General features: G+C 42.7%; 1 protein-coding gene across 1 annotated transcript in view; it reads left to right on the forward strand.

The window, feature by feature from the left end:
• Nucleotides 1-20,586, forward strand: part of LOC102939366 (AGBL carboxypeptidase 4) — a 1,380,179-nt gene that overhangs the window by 1,226,578 nt on the left and 133,015 nt on the right. Inside the window, exon 10 of the mRNA XM_007062150.3 lies at nucleotides 13,089-13,241. Within this exon, the coding sequence (XP_007062212.1) occupies nucleotides 13,089-13,241 (153 nt within the window). The remainder of the gene's footprint in view (nucleotides 1-13,088; nucleotides 13,242-20,586) is intronic.

Consider the following 20,586-nt stretch of genomic DNA (forward strand, 5'->3'; position numbering starts at 1 on the left):
GAACTCAATATTGCAGCAGTCACACTGCAGCTCTAGGACCAGACCATAAAGTCTGTTATGATTAGCAGTAGTAGGTGCTCAGAGACGCACATGAAAACAAGCAGTATGTATTGCTTCCTTTCCATTTTGCTGCCTTTGCCACATCCTGCCCAGGAAATAGACTTGCCCAGACAGGTGTTGCAATTAGCATGTCCAAGAGTTATCTGGATTATAGCGTTTCTGTTCGAAACACATTACTATACGCATACTATTCCCTGTATATCTAAGGTGGGAATTCTCTTTTTCCCTCTTCATATACCCTAAATGCTTTCAGTCAAGATCTGAAAGACTTCTGTGGTCATTAAAGATTTAAAGATTCCTTCTTGCAAAAAGCCACTGGTCAAATTCCAGTGTGAGTGATCACATTTTAAGCCTCCCCTTCCTCCCCCCACCAAGTTTCATCAGGATACAATATTCTTCACTGCTTGCCCTAAATTGTTGTCATTTTGATGTGTACTATTAAACAAATTGTGTGTCAGTTCTACCCCAGAGATGGTTGCATATCAGCAGTTGGCAAAATGATTCCTACATAAACAGACTGAAAACTAGTGACCAACAGGCTTTGGGGACAATACACAAATCTGGCAGCTACACCTTAAAGTGTTCCTTCAATGTGGCAAATGCTTCATTTTGTGTTTCACAGAGGACAGGTCAAAAACACAGGCAGGAACTTCTATTTGCAGAACTGAAACGTTTCTCACAGGTCCCCTCAGCAGAATAACTTTCCATCAGGAGCCAAGCAAGGAAACCTGCACCGCGGCAGATGCGTTCTGGAGTTAACACTTTTAACCATTGAGGACAGGAGAAGAAATAATGGGCTTAAATTGCAGTAAGAGAGATTTAGGTTAGACATTAGCAAAGACTTCCTAAGTGTAAGGGTAGTTAAACATTGGAACAAATTACCAAGGGAGGTTGTGGGATCCCCATCATTGGAGGTTTTAAGAGCAGGTTGGACAAATGCCTGTCAGGGAGTGTCTACATTATACCTAGTCCTGCTTCAGTGTAGGGGACTGGACAAGATGACCTATTGAAGTCTCTCCCAGTCCTGCGATTCTATGATGTAGGTGAAAACCAGTTCTCTGAATCCAAATCCTTCTGAATTTATGTGTGAGATATGATTCAAATGCCCGTGTTCAAACCTATCTTTATGGTTTTGGTTTGGGGTCAGACCCAAAATCAGAAGGAGTTCATTTCCGGGTTCCTATTCAGCTGAGGCTAAAGTTATGCAAAAATTGTATGTGCATTTGACCTCAAAGTCTTGTCTAAACCTGATCTGGGTCTTAACATTGTCTGTCTCCTCAGCCCATGTCTAATTTAATATGCATTTGAATACAAAAGGCTTCTTGAGGGAATCTTTCACCTCTAGGTCACCCTTTCAAATCCAGTTCAGGCCTGTCATGACCAAATGTTACAACCATCTGATGGCTCTTCTGTGTCCTGTGTGAGTGGCTGGTTCCAGTCCAGTTGCTTGTGGCCAGCTGCCCAAATCGCACAAAGTGTCATAGCTGATACTAACTGGAAGTCTCTGCAGAGCCTCTGCCAAGGGGTCAAAGAGTGAATTGGCCTGGCAGATGAATTAATACTTTACATGAATCCACTAAAGTGCTCCATGTCTTCAAAGTGCTTTCCAAACATCAGCCAGGCCTCAGGAGGAGAGGAGTATTATTCGTGCTGAACTGGTGAGAATAACAGGCAAAAGGTGAAAAAGTCAGGATTAGAACTTCAAAATTGCAGACTCCAAGTCCTACACTTGAACCACGAAACCAGCCCTCATCTGTTCTCTCAGCGCTACCGACGGTCACTTCAGAGCAGGGTACACGCACACTGGGGCATTGTGTTCCTATTCTGTGGATGAACAACAACTTTTATGGGCACTACATTCATCTTATTTACTGAACCCACGGAACTAAAAGAGTATGTGATACAGTCGGGTCTTTCCCAGCCTTTTGGAAGCGTTAGTGGCTATATTAGAGTCATGTCAATGTCAGCCATATTACAGTGGACAACATTCAGCGCCAACACTCACCAAGCAAGGATACTTGATACATTGCAGTATCTCCTTATACTAAGAACAGGGTGAGTCTCGACTTTTACATGGCAACCAGTGAAGTTGGTGGGGTATCCCATCCACAGCAGACGATGGTTGTCAGGCTGTGGTCCATGTGTTCTGAAAAGCTCTTGCATTTGTTTCATGAAGAGCTGGCAGGTCACATCTGGTGTCATCACCACTTAGACGCTGAGAGCTTCTTCTACGGTTGTCCAGACTCCTCATTGAAAAGATGACCCCAGATACCTATCAAGGCACTTGGTATCAACGAGCAGGAACCAGCCTAAATGTCCTCTCCTCCAGTGTACCAGTGGCAACAAGTGTGGGCGTCTTAGCTGCCTCTCTCCCCTTGTTTCCAGAGGAAGAGGAAGAAACATGACCCAGCAAGAAACAGTAAAAAATGAACAATTGCTAGCCAGTGACTAGCCAGTGGACTGTTGCATGACTGTGAAGGGGGGAAGGTGACTCATGAGATGATGAATAGGAGAAGATGGAAGAGGTGGCGCGTGTGGTTGCAAATGGGAGGAGGTTGTCCATGTGAGTGAAATGGGAGGTTCTGTCTCTAATAAGAAGTGGCTAAGGCCCCACCTTCATTTTCAGTGTTGTTGTAAAATGCGTGAAAATCAGTGCAAAAAATTAACTTCACAGTTTTCTGGACAAATATCAGGGTTAATATTGGGTGACGGGGTGACAGAAAAAAATAACAACTAGAGAAAACTAAAGAGTGTTGAAAGTGAAAGCAGTTTAATGTTGTGGTTTATTTCATGAGCTGTACATTAATAGTACGTATGCATATGCCTACTTTTGTTTGTGTGTGTGAGTGTGTGTGTGTATCTTTCACTAAATTGACTTTCTTTAACAGATAGCCTCAGGTATACACCTAGACTAATTGTTTATTAACATAAGCAAACCTACTTAATGTAAAGTATTGGATTTTCTTAACATAATTGGTACTTGAATGGTGCAAAATTCAAATGAAAATCTATACAAATTGAATAATAGCTTTTGTAAAACCTGAGAATTTTTCAGTAAAGATCAGTAAAAACTGAAAATGAAGGCCCTTCTATGTGGCTTACAAAGCCCCGGCTCTAGACCTTCTGTACCTCCAAAGGGCATGCAATGAAATATATTCCTGTCATTTGTATGGCACACACTGGGAGGTGTAGAGATGGGCGGAGTAACTAGCATAATATTAGAACCAATCTGAACCTTCACCTAATAGTGGGCCATGAACCCAGACGTCTCGCAAAAGGTTTGAAAATATGTGGCTAACTTTCTTATTTTTGTTGTTTAATTTCTGTGTTGCATCTGAACATTCTGGCTCCTGCTGGTACCAGTATAACTGAAAATAGGCTATTCTCTCTGTGTATTCTGTATTCTCTCTCTGGAGTCCAGAGACAGATGGAAGTTTTGGAGGTCTTGTGAGTTTTGTATTGTGGGGTTTCTAGACTAAGGGAGGTGCTTAGCATAGGACCTAGTCCAATGGGAGTTTTTCTAACTCTTCTGAAACTTGGAGGGCCAGAGCCGCAGCTAATGTAAATTGTTTTATCTGCATTGACTTCAGAGAAATTGCTCTGTCCATTGCTTGAAATAAATGGATTTGTGACAATTTACACCAGTGGCAGAGCTGGCTGGGGAGCTTTTTTTACTTTGTCCATTGCTAATGTTAAGCTGTGGCTTTAACCCCTGTATGATGCATCACAGGAGGTATCTTTCTCCCTCCCTCCCAGCATATGATCTGTGTGGGAGAAGGAAGCTCTTTGACACTTCTTCTAAATGAATTGCTATACCAGAGAATTAATAAAATCCATATTGAAGTGACAGCTGGTGGACAGGCTTGGCTTTTCCCTGCATCACTTGCCTCTCTAGTGGCCAATGTTCTGGGCTCACTGCACATTTATCCTTTTATTATAGCTTTTATTGATTTTAAAAAAAGTCTGTTTCCTTAAGAATCATAATTGCGCTGTTCAAACTCTAGCTTTGGTCATATCAGCACTAGCTACTAATATCATTTTTCTTTTGGTCCTTTAATTACTGACCTTCCAAAGGCATTCAGCTAATGAAATAAAAATGCAAAAAAGCAAGAATCTATTTTCCCAAGGTCCTTTTAATAGCAACATGCACCAAATTCCAGTCTCTCTGTTACTTTGACTGTTTGGTGCCTTGACAATGGACACACAGTTTTATTCTTTATCCCTGGCTTCTTTTGGCTTTCCCTCCTGTGGTTAGATGTTGACAGATGTTTGGCTGTGTGTGTGTGTGTTCCCTCTGTGTGCCGCCCCAGCCCTGTGCAGACAGCTGGCATGGCAGACCTCTAGCAAACTGCCCAATGACCACAAGATGCGTTAAGGGATGAAGGCATCCAGCCAGGTTTATTGTCGATGAAGCACGGTACTAGTATCCCGCAGACTCTACCGGACCACTAATGTATGTATGCCCGTAATAATGGACCAGCTCAGTGAACGGTGGGATTTTCCATTTCTCCCTAGGCCAGACAAAAATACTCCCTCCAAGATACATCCTTATATCCCGATACAAACCAGTTATTACTGCCCCTTTGACATAGTTAGTTACTGCCCCCTGATGTGACTAGCTATCACCCATCACCTTGTACATGTTGGTTCAATTAATACATTTCTATTACGTACTGTACTGTTATCCTGATCTTATCTTTTAGGATGGGTCAGTATGTTCCTATTATTCTTGGGGAATGTTTTTGTACCATCCTTGATATCGGGATGTTCTGGTACCACTTGATATCGGGATGCATTTGCGCGAGTGCTCTGTGACTAGCACTTCTTAAAATGTGTATTTCTGTAATATCAGCCCTGTCCTTGCCAAATTCTGTGAGCGGGTACTGCCTCATATCAGGCCTCTAATACGAGGGCTTATGTCTCAGACTCTCTTCCTACGACACCCCCCTCTTTCGATTTCATATATATATATATCTGCGAGACATTTTAGGCTGACCCAGGATATCTGTCTACGGCATGGGTCATGTTAGCAGGGGTTCAAATGAAGTCTAGAGCAAAGACTCACTCATTTACCCTGCTGTCAGGAGCAAGAAGAGGTGAAGCCCTTTCTTTTAAAGGAAGGAAACACTAAATGTAGTATTGGGGATGGAGAGGTGATTCCAACTGTTTCCAAGGGATTCCTGGTTTGATGCAGAGAGAATTTGCTTTGTTTTCTCTAGCTCTTTAAGCTGAGTCAGCCCTTCTCATCCGTAATTACAGCTTTACTTTAAAAAAAAAAAAAAGAGAGAGAGAGAGAGAGAGCAAGTGAGAGAGAAAATCTCTGCCACTTATTGTCAGCACCAAGAAAAGACACTTGAGGAAATTAAATTGCTAGATGACTTTTATAAGGCATCTGAATCATTTTGCGTTCTACCTCTAAAGAAGAAAGGGAGGCGTTTAATATCATATAGTATAATGTAACTTGTAACTCTCTCAAATGGCAGCTGATGGCAGCCAGAAAAGTTTGCCCTTTCATTATTTTCTACATAGCATTTGAAGCAAATGTAAGGACTTGGGCCACATTTAAATTTTTTCTTGTTTTCCTTCTACTACTATTATTAAACATTTATATTGGACACCGTCTAAAAACCACAGCCAGGTTGGGCCCCATTGATTTAAGTGCTGTACAAATGCCCCACAGATTGTACAATCCATTTAGGATTGGTTTTAATATCTCAGAGGGGGGAACTTCTCCCCCAAAAAATGACTTCAAAAGACCAGGGTTCCATTTATCTTTCAGAGGTCCTGACTATTCGTGGCCACTAAAGAGCTCCTGGCACTCTTGGCAATAATGTTAGTGCTAGCTCCAGAGTCCTAGCCAAATGCCAATTCAAGTAATTACATCTAAATCTCCAAGCAAATTTTAGCTGAAGTTTCAGGCTGATTATGTATTCTTCACTTCCGGTCTTAAAAGTGTATAGTTTTTCTGTCAGCATTACACCTGAGAAGTTGCTATGTGTCAGGAATGGAAGAAACAATTAGAACTGTGCAATAACTGATTTTTCAGCTGGCTGGATGATTCAACAATTTAAAACAAATGGTTTTAGGGTGACCCAAAATGGAAATTTTTGGTGAACTGAAACGTTGGGGGGAGGGGAAAAGGCTTTGGGATTGAATTATACATTTTGGTCAACCCGAAACTAAATGTTTTGTTTAGTTCTGGAGTTATTTTAATGGTTTTAAAAATAAATTTGAAGCAAATTTCTAAACAGACGGTTTGAATAAAAAAATCAAAAGGTTTCATTTAGGAAATGTTGAAATGACGTGCTTCACTCTTTTTTAGGTTTTGGGGTTTTTTTAATTGAAACAATTTGGCAAAATTGACGTGAATTCACAAAATGTTTCAGTTGACCGGAATCTGCATTTTTTGGAGAAAAAAAGTTTCATCTGAAATTTTTTACCTATCTCTAAACAATTCCTGTATTTAAAGTGCTTTGGGATATATAGAGAGGTTATTATAGTTAGGGAACACAACTTAATTCAGTTGCAAAACAAAACTCCAAACTGGCCCTCCACAGTTTGGAACATAGGAAATGATGTGGAGAACTAGAATATAACAGCACAATAACTATAGAATCATAGGACTGGATAGGGCCCTCGAGACATCATCAAGTCCAGTCCCCTGCACTCATGGCAGAACTAAGTATTATCTATTATCTATGCTGCCATTGTCCACTCTAAGTCCAGGCCAGCTCCTTCGTGCCTGTGAACAAAGAGAATCTTTCTACTGGGAATATTTGTATTATATTAGCAATGCTGTGAGTGAATCTCTTCTGCAATGGAGAATGTGCAAGATGTTTCCCTTTGATAAAATAATAATAAACATGATCCAGAAGAAAAGAGATGTGAAACACTGAAATATCATTCTGCTCATATGCATCACAGTCTGGGAGTAGTTCCTGTAAATGGCAATTATTATAGCAATGTGTAACATGTCACTGAACAGGATGGGCTACTGCAGATTTGGACTGGGATGTGTGGGATGGAGATGGATTTGATATGCTCAGAAGAGTGAGGGACAAAGATGAGATATGATCAGAAGAAGAACGGGTTAAATAGTATTTGTTAGATAACTTATATGATACATTTCAAAAGATACTGGATTAATATTTTTAAATTATTTGACCATCAGATAATTTATCTGCTGAATCTCATATTTTTCAAATGCATTATTTGAATATTTTTAATTAGTCACATGGCTCTGCTTAGAAGGTGGTGACATGAATGCAGAAGGCTTGATCATTAAAAAAAAAAGGAATTTCAGAATCCTAAGAGAATTCTAGTTTCTCGGAAGAGTTCTGTTTTATCCAGGAGACTGGGAGGAGATAGGAATACCCTCTAATAACAGCATACTAGACTGGACCTCAGGAGGGCTGGGTTATGTTTTTGGTTCCATCACTGGCCTGCTGTGTAAACTTGGGAAAGTCATTTCCACTCTGTGCCTCAGGGTCCAGATCTGTAATATGATGATGCTACTAATCACTTTTGTAAATCACTTAGACCTATGGATTAAAAGAGCCTTATAATAGCTTGGTATTCTTATTGCATCGTGTGTGTAAGTCACAAAAACTGAGTGCCTTCAACCATCTTATTTAAGGTGCAAGTGATATTAGACAGTGGTTACGCATCCCGTTGTGCATCACAATTACTTTTTATTAGTAAAGATATCCCTGTAAAGAAGACATATCTAGTTTGTGCTAAAAATGTCTTGAGTCACTATGACTTGCAATGTTTAGGGACACTGCATATTTATTTTTAAAAAAATCGATGACTTTCCCACTGCTGGGCAATGAAAGGTGGGATCTCTCTTACAGAACAATTATTTTTGAATTGCAGCATTTAGTTACAAGGGTCCTTGACTACAGAACTTCCTCTGGGTTCAGGATTCATGGGTTCCTAGAGCAGGTTATACTCCTCTCACCTTTCCTTGATCTGAGAGTACCAACTCAACCGCATCCAAAGACAGAGGCTAAATTAATCTCTGCTGTAACTCCATTGACTGCATCAGAGATATACCAGGGATTAATTTACTATTGTGACAATGAAACTGGGGTCTTTACTTGGTAAAACCTAGAACTGACTTGTAGGCCGCTGTGTCAACTATATTACATGTGCTTTTCTTGGACTTTCTTTTAAATTGTGCAATATTATCACTCTTCCTCCTAGACTCTGGTGCCTATCTCAAGACACTTGCCCGTTTATACTCCAATTCTTTGCCCAGTCCAGTACAGGATTAAATTACATAAATCTTACAGTGTGAGACTTCAGAAGCTATGTAACTTCTCAGATAGAAGGTTAAGGAGGTGACTTGATCATGGTCAAAAAGTAACTACCCTCAGAAATCCTTCCTCCTGTGAAGGGTTTTTTAAACTAGCAAACAAAGGCATAACAAAATCCGGTGGCTGAAACTGACAGTAGACACATTCAGACAGGAAATAAGGTGCTAATTTTTAACAGTAAGGGTAATTAGCCACTGAAACAATTTACCTGGTGTTGTGGTAGAGTCCCTGTCACTTGAGGTCTTTTACATCAAGGTTGGATGTTTTTCTAACGGTATGCTTTAGGTCAACCAGAAGTTATAGGCTTGATGCAGGAAGTATTGTGTGAAATTCAATGGCCTGGGTTATGCAGCCTAAATGTTGCTTATATTAACTTATTGCTTCTAGTTGCAGCCTGCTAGACCAACTAAAAAAAATCCTCTGCTTCCAGGGATGTCAAACATTCAAATACATGTAGACGGGTGTGTCCTATAGCCATAGATAAGACCATTATCAGAAGAACCCAAAGCTGACTGAGTTAAGAGCCAAATATGAGGCACGTTTGGCGGCCTTCCTCCAAGAACTGTGTATGTAAATGACAATACAATCCCATCTCTACAACTAAATCTTACTTTAATGCACACCCATGGGTGGGGAAATGGAGGGAAGTGACACAATTTGGGTTATGGACTCTTATGTGTCTTAAATTTGTATGGCACTTAGATACAAATGTAGAAGGGGCCTTAGAAATCCCTATGGCCATGTCTACACTACTCACTGGATCGGCGGGTAGTGATCGATCCCCGATCGCTTTGCCGTTGACTCCAGAACTCCACCAGGGCAAGAGGCGGAAGCGGAGTTGACGGGGGAGCGGCGGCCGTCGATCCCACGCCGTGAGGATGCGAAGTAAGTGATTCTAAGTCGATCTAAGATACGTCGACTTCAGCTACGCTATTCTCCTAGCTGAAGTTGCGTATCTTAGATCGATCCTCCCTCCCAGTGTGGACCAGGCCTTAGATATCTAGATCATAAATCCTCTTAGATGTCAATTCACTCATTACAAATCTACTATTATAATGTGCTACAGTATTTTGTTATGAAATGCTGAGAAGTATCTGATTGCATCAGATTTTCTTTCTGATGGGGAAATTGTCCTATGGAAAGTAATATGCTCCAGTGTTATTAATTCCTTTATGCTTTGAAACTGATTTTTCAAAGAGGAAAGAGGAAAATTCTGCTTGATAGTTCATACTATATTTGCTAATCTTTCCTCTCCATAGTATAACTCTGAATTGCTGGTGTGCTTTTTATTGTTATGCTGGTCCTCTACCAGCCCAGTATAATGTTTTGGCAGTAGCAAACAGTTTACTATATTAGAGACAAATACAATCAAATACTCCTTTTCCTATGTAGTATAGTCACCTATTGATATTGCATTAAACTAGCATCTTAACACAGGAGAGGCTTAATAAGATGCAGTATTACTCTCTTGGCTGTTTAATTAAACTAAACAGTCATTGTGGGTTGTGCATTGGTTTACTGCCAAGGGAAAGTAAATCTGAATCATATTAGTATCACATGCCAAATTATGTTCTTCCCTCATTAGAGAACATCTAGGAGAGCTGCACCAGTGTCCCGTGAAATGCTTTTCTATTACGTTGGACTGTCTTGTAGTGCAGTGTCCTCCCAGATACTGCTCAGCAGCAACATGTATTCTTATCAAGCTTAGCATACATTATATGCGGACTAAACTTACGACATATATTTATGCCTTGTACTATACTGGCTGGTGTATTCATGTACCGCCACCTGGTACTGGATAATGGCGGGACTGCTTAGCTGAGTGTTACAGTTCCTATAGTGCTAACAAAAAGAAAAGGAGTATTTGTGGCACCTTAGAGACTAATCAATTTATTTGAGCATAAGCTTTCGTGAGCTACAGCTCACTTCATCGGATGCATACTGTGGAAAGTTTAGAAGATCTTATTATATACACACAAAGCATGAAAAAATACCTCCTCCCACCCCACTCTCCTGCTGGTAATAGATTATCTAAAGTGATCACTCTCCTTACAATGTGTATGATAATCAAGTTGGGCCATTTCCAGCACAAATCCAGGTTTTCTCACCCCTCCCCCCCCCACACACACAAACTCACTCTCCTGCTGGTAATAGCTTATCCAAAGTGACCACTCTCCTTACAATGTGTATGATAATCAAGGTGGGCCATTTCCAGCACAAATCCAGGTTTTAACAAGAACGTCTGAGGGGGGGTTAGGAAAAAACAAGGGGAAATAGGCTACCTTGCATAATGACTAAGCCACTCCCAGTCTCTATTCAAGCCTAAGTTAATTGTATCCAATTTGCAAATGAATTCCAATTCAGCAGTTTCTCGCTGGAGTCTGTATTTGAAGTTTTTTTGTTGTAAAATAGCGACTTTCATGTCTATAATCGCGTGACCAGAGAGATTGAAGAGTTCTCCGACTGGTTTATGAATGTTATAATTCTTGACATCTGATTTGTGTCCATTTACTCTTTTACGTAGAGACTGTCCAGTTTGACCAATGTACATGGCAGAGGGGCATTGCTGGCACATGATGGCATATATCACATCGGTGGATGTGCAGGTGAACGAGCTGATGTTATTAGGCCCTGTGATGGTGTCCCCTGAATAGATATGTGGGCACAGTTGGCAACGGGCTTTGTTGCAAGGATAGGTTCCTGGGTTAGTGGTTCTGTTGTGCAGTATGTGGTTGCTGGTGAGTATTTGCTTCAGGTTGGGGGGCTGTCTGTAGGCAAGGACTGGCCTGTCTCCCAAGATTTGTGAGAGTGTTGGGTCATCCTTCAGGATAGGTTGTAGATCCTTAATAATGCATTGGAGGGGTTTTAGTTGGGGGCTGAAGGTGACGGCTAGTGGCGTTCTGTTATTTTCTTTGTTAGGCCTGTCCTGTAGTAGGTGACTTCTGGGAACTCTTCTGGCTCTATCAATCTGTTTCTTCACTTCCGCAGGTGGGTATTGTAGTTGTAAGAATGCTTGATAGAGATCTTGTAGGTGTCTGTCTCTGTCTGAGGGGTTGGAGCAAATGCGGTTGTATCGCAGAGCTTGGCTGTAGACGATGGATCGTGTGGTGTGGTCAGGGTGAAAGCTGGAGGCATGTAGGTAGGAATAGCGGTCAGTAGGTTTCCGGTATAGGGTAGTGTTTATGTGACCGTCGTTTACTAGCACTGTAGTGTCCAGGAAGTGGATCTCTTGTATGGATTGGACCAGGCTGAGGTTGATGGTGGGATGGAAATTGTTGAAATCATGGTGGAATTCCTCAAGGGCTTCTTTTCCATGGGTCCAGATGATGAAGATGTCATCAATATAGCGCAAGTAGAGTAGGGACGTTAGGGGACGAGAGCTGAGGAAGCGTTGTTCTAAATCAGCCATAAAAATGTTGTCATACTGTGGGGCCATGCAGGTACCCATAGCAGTGCCGCTGATCTGAAGGTATACATTGTCCCCAAATGTAAAATAGTTATGGTTAAGGACAAAGTCACAAAGTTCAGCCACCAGGTTAGCCGTGACATTATCGGGAATAGTGTTCTTGACGGCTTGTAGTCCATCTTTGTGTGGAATGTTGGTGTAGAGGGCTTCTACATCCATAATGGCCAGGATGGCGTTATCAGGAAGATCACCGATGGATTGTAGTTTCCTCAGGAAGTCAGTGGTGTCTTGAAGGTAGCTGGGAGTGCTGGTAGCGTAGGGCCTGAGGAGGGAGTCTACATAGCCAGACAATCCTGCTGTCAGGGTGCCAATGCCTGAGATGATGGGGCGCCCAGGATTTCCAGGTTTATGGATCTTGGGTAGTAGATAGAATATCCCAGGTCGGAGTTCCAGGGGTGTGTCTGTGCGGATTTGATCTTGTGCTTTTTCAGGAAGTTTCTTGAGCAAATGCTGTAGATGCTTTTGGTAACTCTCAGTGGGATCAGAGGGTAATGGCTTGTAGAAAGTGGTGTTGGAGAGCTGCCGAGCAGCCTCTTGTTCATATTCCGACCTATTCATGATGACAACAGCATTTTATGTCACGCTCTCTGCCTGGAAATCGGAGAATTTAAGAGTAGAAAAACCAATCAGGATGTGTCATGTGAGAGTGACCCAAAGCAACCCCTCCCTAAGGGTCTGAGCATGGTGCTTCTGAGGGCTCCCAATGGAGCCTGCAGACTTTGACCTCCAACTAAGGTCCTTGCATGGCAGTGGACTGCATTGCCATTAGATGGTCAGGCTGACACCTGGAATATGGGAATCAAGTTGGGTAGGGAAAGTGAAGCTTCCTAGCCATTTAGGGAGTACAATGAAGAAGAGAAGCACAGGGGGCTACAAACAGCAGAGAAAAGAAAAGTCAGAACTGAGGGCACTCTGCCTTTTTTCTGCATTGGGTCGTCCTTAGTGTTCAGAGAGTTAGTAGACTCGGATATTTCCACCCCCACAGGGATCAGGATATACTGACAATCCCACAGGAGCACGTTTCTTTGCAAGATTTCAACCCCACTTTTGCAGAGCCAAAGAGGCACGGATATGTTTGCATAAACCAAAGCAATATGGCCAGCACAGCTCTCTGATTATGCAGACCCTACCACTGCTATATGGTTTTAAGGATGGCGGCCTTACTGTTAACACAGGCTTGTCCTTTAGAATGTTATTGTGATCGATCTCATGTTTGTTTGTTTGTTTGTCTGTCTCCTCAATAGAAAATTAGCCTGGAGTTCTATATTGACATCCATGCCCACTCCACCATGATGAATGGTTTCATGTATGGGAACATCTTTGAAGAGGAAGAAAGATTTCAGAGACAGGCTATTTTCCCTAAGCTACTCTGTCAGAATGCTGAAGATTTCTCCTTTGTAAGCAACGTTTCTCTTAATTCGTTTTTATTTTCCTTTTTTAAAAGAAAGATAAATGTGAGGCTTCATGAAAGTCTATGAATTTTGTTTTTAATGTGAAGCATGACATATTTTCAAATTTTAATGATAATATGTTTGTCACCATTTTTACCATCAGTAATTACCAGTGGAGATCACAACCCCTTCTCTCCAAGGTGTACGTTGTGGTTATGCATCTTACAGCTGTACACACAAAAAATATTAACAGCCTAAGTCATCCTACTTGTAAGGTTGTAAGACGTTAGAGAAGGCTGAAAAATGGAATTTCAGTCCCTCAGGAAATCCAAGATTTCAAAATTAGGTTTTGTCCCAAATTGGGACAAAAAAGTCAAAATCTTGGAATTATTCACAAAATGAAATATTCTAAAATATTTTGTTCCAAGCTCGTTGAAACATTGCATTTTGATAAAGTCTAACTGTTGCATTTTGACTTTGACAAGGTGAGTGAGGTAATATCTTTTACCGGACCAACTTCTGTGGTGGAAGGGAACAAGCTTTTGAGCTTCACAGCTTTCTTGGGTTTGCAGAAAGTAGCCAGAGTGTCTGGCTTTATAATTTTGACTTTTATATGATGTTATCATAAAAAAGTTTCAACTATTATATTATATTCATAAAAGTAAACAATGATAAAGTCAAAATGAAATGCTTTGATAATTTCCTGTTGGAAATGTTGATCATATTGATACATTTCCACACACACAATTTGATTTCATGGCATCAGCTTTTTTCAATGGAAAACCATTTAGTCAGAGATGTTTTGAGCAGCTCTGTAAGATGTCAATCGCATTTTTAGCTAGACCGAGGGGAGGATTCTCTAGGATGGAGGCTTTGGTTCCCAGCAGAAATCTGTTTTAGTTTGTCATATTCTCACTCCTTTCATTGACCACAATTATATTTCCTCAATCTCTGTTTTCTCCTTCCCTCATCCCTCCACACAGTATGTTTCTAGCTCTATGGTATGAGTGAGGGTTCCTTGTGAATGACATGACAGCTGGTGTGTGGCACTCACATCCTCCCCATCTCCATAATGCCATCTCAGTTAACCAAAGTGAGAGATTGGGGGTCAGAAGAGGAGAGAGAAAAGGGGGAGCTCCCCACCTTTTGGCTTCAGGACAACGACAGATTAACAACATCAGACACAAGAGCAGCCAAGTCTGAGAACTGGAAGCAAGGTGATCAGAAACAAGGCCATTTTCCTGATGGCAGTAGTGCCAGCCCAAAGTTTTCTCATCAAGGAGCAATGCAGAAATTGCTTCTCACGCTCTCATGTAATAGAGACTTGTCTGTAATTGCTTTGCAATACAGAGCTGATGAGAGAACTAGAGATGGAGTTATGCCAAGGTGTATACCAGCAGAAGGACTAGGGAGACAAGCTTGTTAATCCTTCCCAAATTTCTAGGTTCTCTGTTTAGACTAGTGATGGGTGAACCTCGAACTCAGAGAATCAGCATAGAAATGTTTGGATTCTTAGCTGGCTCTTCTGAGGGCCCGGTCTCAGGACCTTCTTTCCTACCGCTAACACCCACTCCCCTCTCAAGCAGCACTTCTACCTTTAGGAGAACTCTAAATGGGAATTGGGAAAGCCCTTCGTGGGCTGGCAGGTATTCTCCGAAGGGAATCGCTACAGCCAGCACAGACCTACATGAGAGTGTGTCTTTGGCCCAGCCGCCTCTCAGGATATATGTCCAGCAGGTTTGCTCCACATCGGGGGTGGGACTCCGTGATCTTCTCCTGCTCTGCCAGGGGAAAGCTTCAAAAGGGATCCTGCTGTGCCTCAAGAATTTGGGTTCAGTGTGTTTATACTGCTGCCTGACTGGTTCAGCTCCTTGCCGCTCCCTCATTAATAGGGAGGGATCCTCAGGGCCCTATGGCCTTCTTCCCCCCACACTTTCCCCCTGATTACTCTCTGGTGAGCAGGTGTCCTTCGCGCTCGCTGCAGGTTTATCAGCAACAGCAGCTGGCCTGGTAGTGTTGTCCAGCTGCCCGTTCCAGGCACCGCTGCTGCCAGCCTTTAACCGTCACCTCTCAGCTGCTTCCCTAGCGTTGCTCTAATGTGACACACTCAGGGCCTTCCAGATCATGCTGTAGGTTGGGGCTTTCCTGGGCACGCTGTGCATTCAGGGATGTCCCTCAAGGAGAAGTCCCAGGGCACGGAACATCAGAGTCCAATGCTAGATAAGAAGGGGAAGGGGCTGAGATTAGGTGCAAGGAATGGCAGAAAGTCTCGGCCAGTTCTTCTCTTCCCGAAAGCACTCTGGTGTGCCAGGTGTGTGTTGACTAAATTTGGTGGGAAGCACTGAGAACAGGGGCCTGGGCGTCAGCATTGTTGGCATCTATTCGTGGTGCTGTCAAGGACTCTGTAGAAGTTCTGGGGCAAGTTGCTTCACCTCTCTGTTCCACAGTCACAGTTTACCCCTTCAAATACATATTAGACTTGAGTGTGCTTAATAAAGTAGGCTGGGATTTTCCAAGGAGGCTAAGGGAGTTAGGCACCCAATTCCTTGAGTTGGGTGCCTAACTCCTGAAGGCTCCTTTGAGAGAGAAGAAGGATGGCTTAGTATTTAGGGCAATAACGTAGGGCTTGGGAGACCTGGGTTCAAGCCCTGGTTCTGCCACAGGCTTCCTGTGAGACCTCGGGCAAGTCACTTTGTTTCTTTGTACCTCGGTTTCCTACTTGTACAATGGAGGGAATAGGACTGCCCTACCTCGTGGGGTGTTATGTGGATAAATATATTAAAGACTGCAAGGTGCTCAGATGCTACAGTGATGGATAGAAAATTGGAGACTTAATGTATGTTCTTCCTATTAACAAGGGAAATGAGGTTTCCCTATTGGTTCAAACTCTCCCTTAAAAAGGGATGTAGGAAATAGGTGCCAACAATTAAATAAAAAACACTGCCTCCCCCCCCCGACTCATAGGTTTGTGTTTGGTGGTAGCTGGAAGATTAAAGCGAGCATTGGCTTCCAGCCCGCAGCAGTTCATTCTGGTGCTGCTGGCACGCAATGTATTGTGTAGTGTCAGCGCCCCCAACCTATGTAGTTGCTATGTCACTTAATACAGCGTAGGATTTGTTTGCAGTGTGAGCCAATGTGTCATACAAGGGAGCACAATGAACTGGGTCAGTGGCAGGCCCCCAAACAATAGCTATGCTGCTGTTCAACTTCAGAGGAGGGCTTTTCAGCCCACTGATCTCCTGTTTCATTTGGAAGATATACCCTGTCATCAATCCACAGCATTAATATCTGCCTTCAGAGCAGAATGTATATTTGATATGCATGTGTCCAGATATGAATGGGGATGCTTGGGGATTTGAAAACAACGAGGGGATGCACCGGTGTGTATTTAAGGGAGGCACTGGAAGTTGCCACTGTTTTCCAAATGAAATAGTCTCCAAGCTGTAGCATTTTCAGCTGCGTGCGTAGGAGTCGTGCGAACGGTTGGAAATATCTTTGACTCTGCTGCTAGAATAGCTGCCTAAAAGATATAAAAAGCTTCCTTGGTTTGAGAGTTTTGTGTGTTTGGAGGGGCGAGGGGAACGTGTTGGAGATTAAAAATCGTGTATGTAAATACAGTCCATTGAATGCTCTAAGAGGCGGGGGAAGTGCATCGTTAGCGTTATCAGGCCGATGTTTGAAAGTGTGGGAATAGGCCAGTGTTGTTGCTAATTAATCCTCCAGAGCTTCAGGAGGTCTCATTTTACATTGTATCCCACTGCAGACATGGTTGGGATTCGAATACTTCAACAGCAGCACTTCAAGCGAAAGCAGGCGGCTGCGTGAAGTGTTGTCCATAATTGACTAGCTCCATGTCTTCACACAGCACAGAGACAATGTTCCATTATGTTATCCATTGACAAGATCATTGCAACGATTACTCTCCTTAAAGCGTCTGTCAACCTTGATTGATTTGCCAGGGACAAAGAACTGAAAAGATTTGAAGTGGGGGTACAATTTTTGCCACCATTTAGCATATATAATGGATCTCCTTTGATGTCAAAAGCTCATCTTCTATTAATAATGCAGAGGGCTTCTGAATGCAGGCTACTCGTATGGGGTTCCACACTAATAACCTAGTTGCTGTGAAATGGGATTCACTTTGGAAAAGCAGTCATTTGTCTGGGCTTTATGCGTTCAGAATGAATCCCGATTCAATGGAATTCCTTTCAATGCTCTGCATGATTGCAGCTGAACCCAGAGCGGGCTAGGGAAAGCAAATCCTTCCCTTCCAGCTGGGAATCTGGCAGCAAGCACACAGCGAGATGCAAACAAGCAGAGACAACAAGCCTAAGATGATGCGATCAGAGGCCTTGTTTGGTTTGTCTGGCAATCTCCCATTAATATACTATAGGGCACATTTCATGCACGGCTGCTTTCTTCACCTATCATTGCCATTAGGCCTTTTTATTTAAATGACAGCATATGAGGGAGAGTGGTGTAGAGATTAGAGCAGGGGATGAGAGGGTTGTGTCTGGCTCTGCTACTGACTCACTTGCATGATGTCAGGCAAGTCCCCTAACTTCTCTGCCCTATCTGCTAAGTGGGAGATTAAAAAAAATAATACATGCCTCACTGAAGTTCTGAGGATTAATTAGTCTGCACAATAAATAATGCGTAAAGTACTAAACATTCTTTGGAAACTAATGCAGTTTTAAAGGTATCCGTAGGTATTTTAAGTCCCAACTATGGCTGTCATGAAATGTGGGAATATCTTCCATATTCGTAACAACTTCCAAGAAGAGCCTCTGCCAGGAGAAAATGAAAAGCCAGCCCCTGTTTCGGTGGGTCTCACCAAATCCACACGATCTCGTACTCCCCTTAGTGGCTGTGCAGATCCCACTTCCTCCATCGGCATTCACCTGGATGCCGCTGCATAAATAAGGAAACAGGCACACAAAGAAAAGCTGTGAAGTTTTGCTCTGTGACAAATATGTAAAAGACACATTTACTTGGGCTGCCGTAGAGGAAAAAAGGTCAGAATTGGTAGGAAAAGCTTTTATATTTTCAAGCATCTAGAAAGATATTTTTAAGCAACAGAGTAAATATATTATGCTCTAGAGTTATCATAGGAAGAGCTGACAGACTGACTAATCAGGTTTTATGAGCAGCTGTTGACACCATCTCTGAACGCATGACGCATAGATAGGAATTGTTGCGCTCTTTGGAGTGGTGTTCTTAGTTTGACATTTCTCATTCTGGAGAATGGATTAGTCATAATGGCCCAGATACAAGCACTTGAGCATTTCAAGAACATGTTAGCCTCAGGGATGGCTAATTTTGACCTTTGTGACAGTATTAAAGGAGACCATCTGTTGTCTCTGTTTCAGTTAAAAGTAACAACCAGAGCCACTCTATAATGGTTTTATTGTCTCCCATGGATTGCTTTTCTGGCCGTTAAACGAAAAAAGATTTTGGTCAAAGATCAGTGTTCAGGTAGCAACACAGTGAATAGGTGACACCCTAAATCCTTTCTCTTTCTTTGCAGTCTCTCCCCTCCTTCGCTCACCTTGTTCCTCAGAGCAGAATGACCACATTATTACTCCTATTTCTCATTATTTTTTATGGTAGCAGGTAGGAGCCCTCTTCTGCCCAGTTCTGTACAAATACAGTGAAGGACTGGCCCTGCCAAGGAGTCTTTACAATCTAAACAGAAAATATAGAGAGTGGGAAAGGAGACAGCAGTGAAGTGACTTGCTCAAGGTCACACAGCAGATCAGAGGACAGAACCCATCTCTCCTGTGTTCTAGGTCCAGTGCCCGAGCCACTAGACCATACAGTCTTCCCCAGAGGCTGAGCTCTGTGTGACATTTATATTTAGCACATAAACAATTAAGAATCAGTCCAGCCAGTCTTAAAGCTGGTCTGCCTGCTCTTTGGGACTGCTTAGCAATACTCTGAATGAATGCAGTGCCTTTTATCTCAAAGCCCTTGTCCCCATCCTACAGGTGAGGCAACTGCGGGACGGAGAGGTTGAGGCCACCATTTTTAAATTTGGATGCCGGAAGTTAGGCAAATAGTGATGTCAATGTACTATCCATTCGCTGCTGGAGATCCCATTCCCTTGCTGTGCTCTTCTCCGGGAAGCGGATTTCTAAGAAAAGAAGGGCTGCAAGTGTGTTGTCCTGGGTCTTGAAGCCATGCCAGGGAGTGCCCAGGCAGCTGCCACATCCTGAGCTCCACCCAATGGCTACTGAGAAGCTGGTGGCACACTTAAATTATTGAGCTGAATTTTAGCTCCTGCATTTCCTGTTTTCTTCACCGTTCCTCATATCTTCATTCACCCACTCCATCTGAGCTTCTCATCCCTCAGCTGCTTCCTGATGGTGATGATAAAACTCTTTTCTCCTTTCTTTCTCTCCTCCCCCACATCCATCCCTCTATCCTTCCTTACAGCCTTCCTTGATCTGCACCTTTCAACAAGCCTTCTCCCATGTGCTAGCAACAGCTGCTCCAGTCTGTCAATGCCGTCGCCTGCTGGATGCCCTGTTCTGTAATCTTGTGATCCATAGCACTAATCTCTGAAATCACTCTGCATTCTGGGGCACCACTGGGGAAAGCACTATGAATCAATGCAGGGGCTAATCCCAGGTGACAAGTGATGGACCAAGCGAAGGATCAGAAGGATAGTTGGTTTGGACTTGGGCAGGGGCCGTTAGCACTGCAAATGGGATCGGGGGAGGGAACAGGTGTGTGTGGTTGACCAGAGCAGGGATACATCCCTTCTACATATCTTTCGGTCATTTAGACAAAACTCCCTTGTCACTGGAATACCAATGACTGCTGCGTTCAGGCAGGCTTTGTCAACATCATGCAAGACCAACAGATCTCCCCAGAAATCTCTCAAAACCAGAACGCAATAGAAATGATTCTACCGCCTTGTTTGTTGTCTTATACCAGTGGCATTTCCAGGAAGACAAATATATCCATTATGTATTTGTTTCCCCTTTGGGATACATTTTTGTTCACTGCTCCTTGGACATGCTGCTCTATACTTTGAGGGGGAAGTGGGGATGTGTTTGTGGTGACACGGGCAACAGTCTGTAAACTGTATGTTTCTCAGCGTGTATGTCTCTGTCTCCCAAGAATGCTGCCCTCTGGAGATGCTTGGCCAAATGAAACTGATCTGTCACATGATAGTGAATCAGTCCAGCCCCATGTTACCCAGAGGCTTATCTTCGAATTAATCTGTTCCACTAAGACGAGAGGGGGAAATAAACACCCACAAGCTACGCAGTTGTTGTTGTTTATTTTTCTTTCTGCTACTTTCTTATCATTTTGCTTGTAAATGCATCATTTTTAAAACCCCAGG

Source organism: Chelonia mydas, chromosome 8 (genome assembly GCF_015237465.2).
Source record: "Chelonia mydas isolate rCheMyd1 chromosome 8, rCheMyd1.pri.v2, whole genome shotgun sequence".
In the NCBI taxonomy this organism is placed as follows: domain Eukaryota; kingdom Metazoa; phylum Chordata; order Testudines; family Cheloniidae; genus Chelonia; species Chelonia mydas.